Consider the following 12055-nt stretch of genomic DNA (forward strand, 5'->3'; position numbering starts at 1 on the left):
ACCGTGCCCGGCTTATTTCATCTTTTATTTTAATTCTTAGCATTCCAGTGTACTTCTTAGCCTAGTTTGAAGTTAGGATCACAGGCCTAAGTTTGGGGGCTCCTACGACCTGTGGGTTAGTAAGGATTTAGTAGTGATAAAGTTTTGTAAAGGATGTTGAGAGTAAGCAGTGGGAATTTCTTTTCCTTAATCTCTTCTTTCTTCAATTTGTATTGCTACAAGAAAAGTTCTAAAAGTGTACCAATTATATCTTTGGGATAAAGCAAGACTTCTTGTATTATTTTTCTTCTAATTTTTCCTGAAGTGACTAGGCTCTGGAGGAAAATAAGGCATACCCACAATATGGCAGAGAAGAGTTGATGGGATATAGAGTGAATGTGATGCAAAATAAAAATGAGAAAGTTAGGTAAAAGAAAGAAAGGGATATGAAGTTAGTGAAGATTATTATCACAGCATACAATTTAAAATGATATTTAAAGATAAGATGGGAGAATACCAAGAGTTATATCAAGGAATTGAAATAAGCTGGTTCATATTTGGCCTACTTTGAGAGACAATGGCTTAAGCATAGTAAAGCTTGAATTACATGCTTTCTCAAGATTCTTTATACTTGTAAGAAGTATGGGACTGACAGCACAGAGAACAGTTTGTGTTTATCATCAGAGACAGGCATAGCTGAAAAACTTTCTGATTCAATGTTCTTTGTACAGAAATGTATATATGTGTGCATATTCTCCCTACTCTTCCACCTCTCCCTTGGATACACAGTGTTATCCTTCCAGATTTATCTCTATGTATAAACTCGATCTGTATATATACTCATACTTTGAAAAAATCCTTTCCTACTATACAAACTTTTCTAAGTTGCTTTTGTCTATAAGAAGAACAAATCTGGTTTAGCATTCAATGTTTCAGCCTCTCTGAATTTCTCACAGTTCTTTAGATATGCCATACACTTTCTAGACTTTGTTCCTTTGACTATTCTGTTCTCTGCTTGAAATCCTTTTACTTTTTTTTTTTAATTTTTTTTTTTTTTTTTTTGAGACAGTCTCGCTCTGTCGCCCAGGCTTGAGTGCAGTGGTGTAATCTCGGCTTACTGCAGCCTCCGCCTCACGAATTCAAGTGATTCTCCGGACTCAGCCTCTTGAGTAGCTGGGATTACAGGCAAACACCATCATGCCCAGCTAATTTTTTGTATTTTTAGTAGAGACAGAGTTTCATCATGCTGGCCAGGCTGATCTTAAACTCCTGACCTCGTCATCCACCCACCTCAGCCTCCCAAAGTGCTAGGATTACAGGCATGAGCCACCATTCCTGACCTACTTTTCTTTTTTTATCTGCTATAATCTTTAAGACCTGTTTTAAATGTATATCCTATATGAATCTGTTTCCTAGTTTTCAATGTATATTCACTCTTTTGTCTCTACATTTTGTATGTAAGTAGGTTATGGCACAAGTGATAATCCCAAAGTGCTGGGATTACAGGCATGAGCCACCACTCCTGGCCTCTTTAGTTCTTTAACATGAACCTGTGCTAGAGTTAAAGCAATTGCAAATATTGCCTGTAGCTCAGAAGTATAAAATACAGTCTGTGGCTATAACAAAATCATATAGTCGCAGGTTCAAAGGAGACTGAAAATAAGAAGCCACCTATTTGCTTTTTGCAGAAGTAGTAGCAATCTGCAGATAAGCTACTCCAGCTTCAAAACAGCATGGTAGATGGTTTTATGGAACTTGGGATTACAAAAATCCACTTTAACCTTTCTAACTGGCAGGTGTTCTACTGGCTTGCAGCCAGAGGCTGTGAATATAGTGCTGCCTGTTGTGTCCCTCAGCACTGTGGCGTGCCGAAAATGCCGACACTCCAGCTAACTGCTCGTAATTGCATTGATTGTGGTCTGACATCAGAGCGCCAGGAAAGAGATGTGATGAATAGAGAAAAATATTTTACAAATTTGATCAGATTACAAATTTTATCTCTTTTTTTTCTCCATAGATACGATATCTGCACTTATAAAAATAAGCCCTGTGGAACACTGGGTAAGTTGTTTTGTTTTGTTTTTTTTAATAAAGGTTGAATGGTTCAGATTGTCTTTTTGAACCAATGACTTTAATCTTTAGTATTAATTTGGCCATTTTTCATTCTGTGCATCTGAAATCCCTATAACCTGTTACAGCCAGCCTTTGTGGACATGTCATTTACTAGGAAACAAGTATTTATTGCTATCATAAATATTATATAAATGCCACTGGCTTTTTTGACAACTGGAATGATTATTAAAATTAACAGAATATGATTCAAAATCATTAAGGAATTATACATTGAAGGTATCACTCATTTTCATATAATCCATCTCTGTAATGTATTTTCTAAAAGTACCAAGACTGTGAGAGCAAATGAAAGCAGTCAACATTTTGAAATTTTAGGCTAGGAAAGGAAAGGAAAACAACAACAACAACAACTAGGGATCTATAATGAGGAGGCTTCAAGAACAATACTTTTATTTTATTTTATTTTTTTTGAGACGGAGTTTCGCTCTTGTTACCCAGGCTGGAGTGCAATGGCGCGATCTCAGCTCACCGCAACCTCCGCCTCCTGGGTTCAGGCAATTCTCCTGCCTCAGCCTCCTGAGTAGCTGGGATTACAGGCACGCGCCACCATGCCCAGCTAATTTTTTTTTTTTGTATTTTTAGTAGAGACGGGGTTTCACCATGTTGACCAGGATGGTCTCGATCTCTTGACCTCGTGATCCACCCGCCTCGGCCTTCCAAAGTGCTGGGATTACAGGCTTGAGCCACCACGCCCGACCTAAGAACAATACTTCTTTTGGTACAGTTTTGTGGAAAGAGTATAGCTCCCATAAATTAAGATATTATTGGAAATTTCTACTACCCAAACAACAACAAAAAATAATCTTATAGGCCGGGCGCGGTGGCTCAAGCCTGTAATCCCAGCACTTTGGGAGGCCGAGGCGGGTGGATCACGAGGTCAAGAGATCGAGACCATCCTGGTCAACATGGTGAAACCCCGTCTCTACTAAAAGTACAAAAAATTAGCTGGGCACGGTGGCGCGTGCCTGTAATCCCAGCTACTCGGGAGGCTGAGGCAGGAGAATTGCTTGAACCCAGGAGGTGGAGGTTGCGGTCAGCTGAGATCACGCCATTGCACTCCAGCCTCGGTAACAAGAGCAAAACTCCGTCTCAAAAAAAAAAAAAAGAAAGAAATCTTATAAAATATTATAGCAACAAGTGAAGAGAGAGAACAGGATTATCTTTCTTGTGCTCTCTAAGGATCATTTGTCTTTTTTAAAGCATTTCTGTAATATTCTGGAATTTAAAAAAATTACACCCTGTTCTAGAGCATAATTTCATAGTTAATTGCAAATGCAAATGGGCAAAAAGGGTAGCTCTCCAGTAGTCTAACTTTTTAAGCAACTAGAGTTATTTTAAAGGGCAGAAGCTTTTTTTCTACCATAAATTTTTTAATGTCATGGAGACTTTTTACAGACTCAGAAGTTAAACGACTGAAGGTGAATTCTCTAGTTTCTCTATGAAAAGTCTCAATTTTCTTATCTGTAAAAGAATACTTATGAAATTGATTCCTATGCACCTCATAATCATTTTGCGAAGATCAAAATAAAGTAGATGTAGGAGGAAAAGTGTTTTCTAACTTTCTGGAAGTTCAGTGAAACATCTCTTCAGAAACCAAAACTTCTCTTGATAATTTTACCTAACTTCCCAGGCTTCTCCTACCCATTTCCCTTAGGATTTATGGCTGAAGAAAAAATCCCAATTAGCCAATGCTGAATATTAATTATGGAGAAGCTTGCTAGTTAAAAAGCATAATGCAGACAGAGCTCTCTTTGCTGAGCAAATTCACATCAAAATGATTTACTTTGCAGTGTTTAAAGCTAACAAGACCATCATAATCCAACAGAGGGGACTCTGTCCCCTAACAACTGGGTTTGACAGTTTCAGTGCATTAACTTTTACAGTGTATTTAAGCTCTTTGTTCCTCAACTTTCTTATCTATAATGTAGGAGTAATATTTGCCCTTATGTTACATGGACATTGTTAAATCATTTAAGGAAAAAATTGTAGATGTATTGAGGAAAGAAGTAGTATAAAAATGAATTGGTATTTTTTAATGTAGAAATTGCCTATACTTTTGAACTTGCCCCTCCCATATTTACTGTACACAGATTCTCTAAGTGTTTATTAAGTGTTCAGTCTATTTTAGTTATAATTGATACCAGACCTCAAATCAGGTGCACAAATTAGTTAGAGCTAGCATTTTTCTAGTATATCTATATTTGAAGAAATGGTTGTATATATGTGTGTATTTGTCTCTCTCTAAATACATATATAGCCTCTCTCTATGTATACATGTATATAAATTTATATAATTATATGTATATTCTAGAGAGAGAAATACACACATATATTGTATATATGTGAAGTTATTACTAGCATTTATAACTCTGCGAGGCAGAAATCAACTCCCTCCCCAACTCCTGCCTCTCTTGCATAAAACAATAGGTAAAGCAAATAATCTACTATATATATGTGTGTATTTCCCTCTCTCTCTCTCTCTCTCTCTATATATATATATATATATATATATGTGTGTGTATTTATATATATATATATATACACACATACATCCTCTCTACATATACATATGTATAAATTTATATAATTATATATATATTCTGCTTTTTGAAGGTAGATTATTTACATCGAGATATCCTCTTCGTTGTATTAGGTTGGTTAAAAGTAATTTGCGGTTTTCACCATTACTTTTTTTTTTTTTTTTTTTTTTTTGAGACAGAGTTTCACTCTTGTTACCCAGGCTGGAGTGCAATGGCACGATCTCGGCTCACTGCAATCTCCACCTCCTGGGTTCAGACAATTCTCCTGCCTCAACCTCCTGAGTAGCTAGGACTACAGGCACGTGCCACCATGCCCAGCTAATTTTTTGTATTTTTAGTAGAGACGGGGTTTCACCATGTTGACCAGGATTGTCTCAATCTCTTGACCTCGTGATCCACCCACCTTGGCCTCCCAAAGTGCTGGGATTACAGGCTTGAACCACCGCGCCCGGCCACATCACCATTACTTTTAAAATTACTTTTGCACCAATCTAATGACATAAGTAAGACCACTGCCTAGTACTTTCGTTGTCATTATTGGCAAAGATTTTAGGTATTTTCCTATTCTACTACTCGTTTTGTTTTTTTAAAATAATGTGTTCTAACCTTGTTAGTTTTTTAATTTATAGAATCAGTACATTAATATGTGCCAATGTACTTTCAAGCTCAATATAAGTTATTTTTCAAATTATAGACTTGTATATTGTTTTTATACTACTTCTTGTAGTGAAAACCAAATGAGCTGCATATATATGTATGTATATATATGTATATATAGATAAACATACACATCTTAACTTCATCTGTGGAAAATATATTATCAGTACAGAATTGACCAAATTACTTTTGAAGTTGTATTCTAGTCACTTTCATATTGGTTTTCATACTGATTTTTCCAGAGCCTCTTGCTTAATAATTCTGATGACCAATTGTAACATGGCTAAGTAGGTTTACGGGTGCAAACTGTGGCCATCAAGCTGAGGAAATCTAAATGACCCAAATAGTAATCAAACAGCTATTAACAGAATCACAAATAAGAACTTTGACAGTCTCAATTTTATAGGGATACAGAAAATTGTGGGGGGATGTGAAAATACATTAGCATTTAAAATACTTTCATTTTAGTTAAGATTTGGCTTTATATTTTAATAAGTAGTAATTTCCCAAGTATATTCTTAAGTTGTTGTTTTAGCGGAGATAACAATTTTATGTAAGATGGCAGAAATAAATCTGTGCTTGTAAATACACCTTGAGGGGTCCTTGAGAATTCTCAATTGAAAATACAGCCACATGGCACATACCAAAAGCAACACAACAACACAAAACTCAAAAGCTAGTCCATAGAATAATAAATGTTGGGAAATGTAAGAAACATTAATTTAATAATAATTATTCTTAGTAATTATGCTTTTCTTAAAAAAAATTCATTTCATAAAGCTCAAAACAGAAACCGTATTCAGAGTGGCTTTGTTCTTCCAATATAATAGGCCATTTTGAACCAAGTAACTTGAAGCCAGATAATATAATATAGTGCAACATTTTTTTTTTCAGGATTTCAGATATTTTCCTATTCTAATTCTCATTTTATTTTTCTCAAAATAAAAGTAAAGTTCACTGTATGTGTCTCTCTTTCAGTGAAGATTGGAAATCACATTTATTAAAATATTTTAAACATTTAAACAGATATTAAATATTAACAAAAAATTGACTGAAACAAAACAATAAGTTATCCTGCTCCACTTTCTACATTCTCTTTTTCAGGTCCTGTACCTCCAATGAATAGAAAGGCAGCTCAGGGTTATCACTAGCATTTATAACTGTGAGGCAGAAATCAACTCCCTCCCTAACTCCTGCCCCTCTCGCATAAAACAGTAGGAAAAGCAAACAATCGATTAGCAAATCCAGCACTAATCTCATCTCTGTTTCAATGTAGCTGTTATGTTAATACTTATGTTAGAAAATACAGGGAAATGCAACTTCTGGAGCTTTCTTGTCAGTAAAAACATGGATTGAATAGCATTTATTGTTTCTAATTAGTACATCTGGGAAATTATACCTAACACAGAACATTGCTTATTGCATTCAATAAATATTCATTGAATTGAATTGAAATCACTTTTGGTGGGAAAGTGGGTGATGATAGTAGACTACTAACCATAAAAAATGTTTTTCCTGCTTTCCCTTCAACTTCTTCTAAATAACTTTTTGTTTCTATGAGCATGAAGTATGATTTGGCATCTGTTTCCTTATAAGAGATGACATTTTTGCTTTTGCACAAAAATTCTTTTTTCTAAGCACTGTTTTAAAGTTCTGTAGTATTTCACACAGCATAATATTCATTTGAAAGTAAATATTAAAACTTTTGCATACTAAAATCCCCAAGGGAAGAATACCTTGAGTAACATAACATTTCACTGGAATCAGCGAATTAACACCATAGTATTTGCTTTATTAGTAAAACTCTAATGCATTGAAGTAGGGGATAGGCGAGAGGAAAAATGACACTGAATGTGTGAATGACTTTCCTCCTCTTAAAATACTCAAAGAAATTGTTGCATCACTGTCAGGATTAATCTCAGAAGATTTACAAAAAATGCAAAAACCTCCCATCTTTAACAGTTCTCCTTTACCTCTTTTGAATCATTCATTTTATTTTTAATAAAAATATCACTTAAAAAATCATTTGGGATTCCCCCTTTTTTGGTAACTAGAAAGTTGCTTGTATATTTTTATGAACCCACTAAACTTAAACAGATCTCTTTAGAAAAATAATGTGGATATATTTTGCTTTCTACAGCCTGAAGAATGTTAAAATAGAAATGCTTTCTTGAATTCCCTCTTCTGGCTCAAGTTACTAGGTGGTCCCAAGTTACCAGAAGTAAAATTTATAAATCTAACCCCTAGTCTAGACATTTTCCAGCACTGACTGCAGTTCAAAAAATATTAATGTCTAGCCGGCAAAGTGAAATTCCCCCCAGTGATTTTGCAAATGACTAGAAAGTTAACCTTTTGCCAACAGCTCCTTCTGTGCATGGAGGTTATTAAAAAGAATCCAGGCATTTATAAGCATGGGCTTTTAAAGACTGAAACACCTTGGCTTGACCCTTTATGTCTCTTTCTGTTTATTCAGGCTTGGCCTCTGTGGCTGGAATGTGCGAGCCTGAAAGGAGCTGCAGCATTAATGAAGACATTGGCCTGGGTTCAGCTTTTACCATTGCACACGAGATTGGTCACAAGTGAGTGAGTTTAAGAAAATCAAAATAAATTTTAGAACTCCACTCTTGAGCAACTTATAACTACTGTGTGGAAAGGCTGTGCTCAACCTTGTTTTACTGCCTTTTTGTCTGATTCCAATAGAGGATGTTATTATTTTGGGTATTGCTATAAGTCATCTTAAGAACTAGAGACTTGTTAGATAATCTTTGTTATTCAATGAGTAGTATCCTCAGTGGTGAATGGACCACATTTAAGTTTTTTTCAGTCTCCTCAATACCTGTTTTCTTATAAAGTCCACTTGTTTAAATGATCTTTCTTTTCCTCAAGTGACAATACATATATATTTTAAAATCATTGACACAACCACCATAAAATATACTTTTAGTTTTCCCTCTTCATACAACTGTCAGCATCCCTTTTCTAGGCATAAAGTTTGTGCAGACATTGTTATGTAACTTGTATTTTCAGGTGCATTTGTATGTCATTGAAAAAAAAAATTGTAAGAAGTACATGATACCATCCTCCTTTTTTTCTAGGAGGACCTGAAGGTTTTAATATTTGTTTTAAGTGAACTTGTGCCAAAGGAAAAACTATCCTTATGCACCCTGCTCCCCCACCCATGGCAATGAATACCCTTTTTAAATTTTAAACAACAGTCAATAGTAATAAGAAAGCCTGCTCATGTGAGGGAGAGAAGCTTGATAACACTTTTTAAAAAAATTTCAACATTTATGTTCCTAAGATGAGAGATGACTTGCCTCAATTGGTTCATTTCTAAATGGATTCTGATGCTCTCATAAAGGTAAAAACTAAGCAAAAGAGCTTCCAATTTACTAACAGGATTTTTTTTAGCAGGAAAGCTCTTTTCTTCTAAAACAGAAACTGTTAACATTTAGCAAATGATTAATTATATCTGCTAACAAAAAAAATGAAAGAAAACTTTAAAAGGTTAGTCAAGCATTTTTAGCTAAACCAAGCAGCTTACTTGCAAGAACTCCTGACATTTGTATAATTTAAGTTTTATAATCTGCTTTTTTGGTGGCGACATAGATGGGAGAAAAAGAACAAATAAAAATGAATGTTTATTATATACTTGCCTCAGAAGTAATTCCTGAGGTAAATCTATTGTTCAGCTTTTTTGTTGTTGAAGTGGAGAGTAAAATTGGATCAGTCGGCTGCATTATTTTAAAATGGCAATCAAATTTTCCCAAACTGAAATAGATTTTGGTGTAAAGTTAAATGAACAGCAAGTTTCAAACTTGGCTTGATTCAGACACAGGAAAAGTCAGTATTACACTCTTAATGAAGTTTTAAAAATATTGGTATTCTACTTTCCATTGTAATAAACAGCAGGTGAATAAAAGGAAAAAGCCCTCTTAGCCAAGCAGTTTATCTTTAATTCACTTAAAAATCTGGCTAATTAATGACTGTCATAATCTTATGCAATCAAACTGAATTTAATAGGTTCTGTTAGATTCAGTTAAATTGGAAGGTTAGGAAAAGTAACATACAGTGAGTGAATACTGTGTATATGGAAAGCACTATTATCTCATGTAGTCAAGTTAGTCTATGTCAGTACACACAGTTCATGTTCCATTCTTGTATGTATGTACTTAAGTAGCTGAGGTGAGGATTTATCTTTAAGATTTAAGAGATTTAGAGGGGACAATCATCCACACTATCTACATGCTGTTTTTTTCAATATGTCAAATTATCATTTAGTCAGTTAGGGAAAATGTCTTTCATAGATGAAGATCCGTTTACTTACTTTTAAGATCTTAGGGTTTAGCCTTCAGGAACTTAGCAGGTCAACTCTGGCACAATTCACCGTTAAAATACTGTGATCTCTCTTCCTGAACCAAAGCAGTAGCCATAGTAAATATATCAAATATGTTTTCAGATGAAGTATACTGATTTTTTGTGACTTGTATCCTTTAGAAGAGTGGATGTTAAGGGATGTGATGATATTGGCAGATTCATTACAGTGAAGAATATTTGACCATAAATTACTGAGAGGAGCCCCTACTAGGTTTTGTGAATATTTTCTCCCTTTCGTTAAATTGTTTAGAATATGGTTTTGTACCCAGTGTATACTTGTGTAGGGCTATAATATCTATTTTAAATAGCTGCGAGATAACACTTTCTTTGGCTAAGCCTTAGTGACCACTTTTATTTCTCTCCATCCTTTTGTGAAAACAAGAAATTAGTTACTTTGTCAAATGAAAAGTTGAGGTTTATACTATATTTAAATGGCATGTCTAGGTTTAATATAGGCTGTAAGCCAAAAGCACCTAATGAAACCTTACAGGAAAGAATGCTCTTTGAAAGATTTTAAAAATTAATTATGTAGTTGCCATGGATTTTATAAGTTGAAAAGTCTATGATATCAAAGAGGGGTAGCAAGAAAAGTCTATGATATCAAAGAGGGGTAGTATATTGAGAAAGCTGTCTAGTGTATCTAAACTGTACAAAAACAAATAATCTTAACAAGAGGTCTTAAAAATACTCATTTTTTGGTTATGAATGCATATTGAAGTATGTGAGACTGAAGTAACAGGATGTCCAGGACTTTCCTTTAAAAGAAAGGAAAAAAAGAGAAAACAAGATAGCAACGTCTTGAATTTTGTTATCTTGATGATGTGTTTATGGCAGTTCATTATGCCACTGTTTCTACTATTGTATATGTCTGATTTTTTTCCACCAAATGAGTTCTAAGATAATACATTGTTTACATGTGGCTTAACTCATTTATTAATCATGACTGAGTGAACTTTAATACTGAGAGAATTTTTTAAAGTATTACAATTTGTAGCCAGGTGCTGTGGCTCATGTCTGTAATCCCAGCACTTTGAGAGGCCAAGGTGGAGGATTGCTTGAGCCCAGGCATTGGAGACCAGGCTGGACAACATGGCCAAACCCTGTTTCTACAAAAAATACAAAAATTAGCCAGGTGTGGTGGCATGCACCTGTAGTCCCAGCTACTCGAGAGGCTGAGGTGGCAGCATACGTAAGCCCAGAAGAGGAATGTATTGGTCTTGCTTTAGGAAGCAAATAATCAGTATTTTGTCTTAACCATAGGAATTTTCTCTGTAGATTGCTTAGGAGATGAGTTTTAATGTTAGTTTTATAAAATGAATTAGGAAATATTTTATTTTCTAGACTAGTTTGCTTTCCCATAAGTACATTTTAAAACATTATTTAGATATAATTTACATACATTAAAAATGCACCCATTCTGTTTATGGTTCAGTGAGTTTTGGCAAAGGTGTATAACCATGTCCCACCACCACAATTAAGCTATGAACATTTCCATTACCTGAAAAAGTCCCCCTTACAGTTAATTTCTGCCCTCATTCCCCGCCGCTGTCCCCAGACAACCGTGGGTCTCCTTTCCATCATTATAGATTAGACTTACTTTTCTGTATTTTCATTTAAGTGGAATTACTCAGTGGGTACTCTTTGGTGTCTAGGTTCTTTTCCCTGAGCATAAGATTTTTGGACAGTCATCATGTTGTTGTGTGTATCAGTAGTTCACTTTTTTTTCTGAGTAGTATTCCATATCACATACCACTTTTTGGGTTGTTTTCAGTTTTGTGCTAGTATGAAAAGAACTGCTGTGCACATCTGTTCGCAACTATTTGTACTGACGTATGCTTTTATTTCTCTTGGGTAATAGTGTTAGTTTAATGATGTTAGTGATGGTGAGCATCTTTTCATGTGCTTCATATACATCATTCAAATATCTTCTTTGAAATGTCTGTTCAAATCCTTTTCCCACTTTAAAATAATGGATTGTTTTCTTCTTACTGAGTTATATTATGAATAAAAGTCTTTATTATATTTCTGTGTATATATACATATACATTTATGTGTGTATACTATATATACATAAATATAAAGACATAAGACATTTATTCATAATATATAACATAAAACATATATAGTTTTTATATATGTATATATTACATAGTCTTTCCTTATCTGTTGCTTCCTGTGTACTTTTTTTTTTTTTTTTTTTTTTTTCTTGAGCTGGAGTTTCGCTCTTGTTACCCAGGCTGGAGTGCAATGGCGCGATCTCGGCTCACCGCAACCTCCGCCTCCTGGGTTCAGGCAATTCTGCTGTCTCAGCCTCCTGAGTAGCTGGGATTACAGGCACGTGCCACCATGCCCAGCTAATTTTTTGTATT

At 34.7% G+C, this 12055-nt stretch overlaps 1 protein-coding gene across 1 annotated transcript in view; it reads left to right on the forward strand.

Annotated features, from left to right (window-relative positions):
* ADAMTS6 (ADAM metallopeptidase with thrombospondin type 1 motif 6) overlaps positions 1-12055 on the forward strand; it is a 348499-nt gene that overhangs the window by 163048 nt on the left and 173396 nt on the right. The window contains exons 8-9 of the mRNA XM_039469458.2: positions 1997-2040; positions 7783-7888. Coding sequence (XP_039325392.1) covers positions 1997-2040; positions 7783-7888 — 150 coding nt within the window. The remainder of the gene's footprint in view (positions 1-1996; positions 2041-7782; positions 7889-12055) is intronic.

This window comes from Saimiri boliviensis, chromosome 1 (assembly GCF_048565385.1).
Source record: "Saimiri boliviensis isolate mSaiBol1 chromosome 1, mSaiBol1.pri, whole genome shotgun sequence".
Classification (NCBI taxonomy): domain Eukaryota; kingdom Metazoa; phylum Chordata; class Mammalia; order Primates; family Cebidae; genus Saimiri; species Saimiri boliviensis.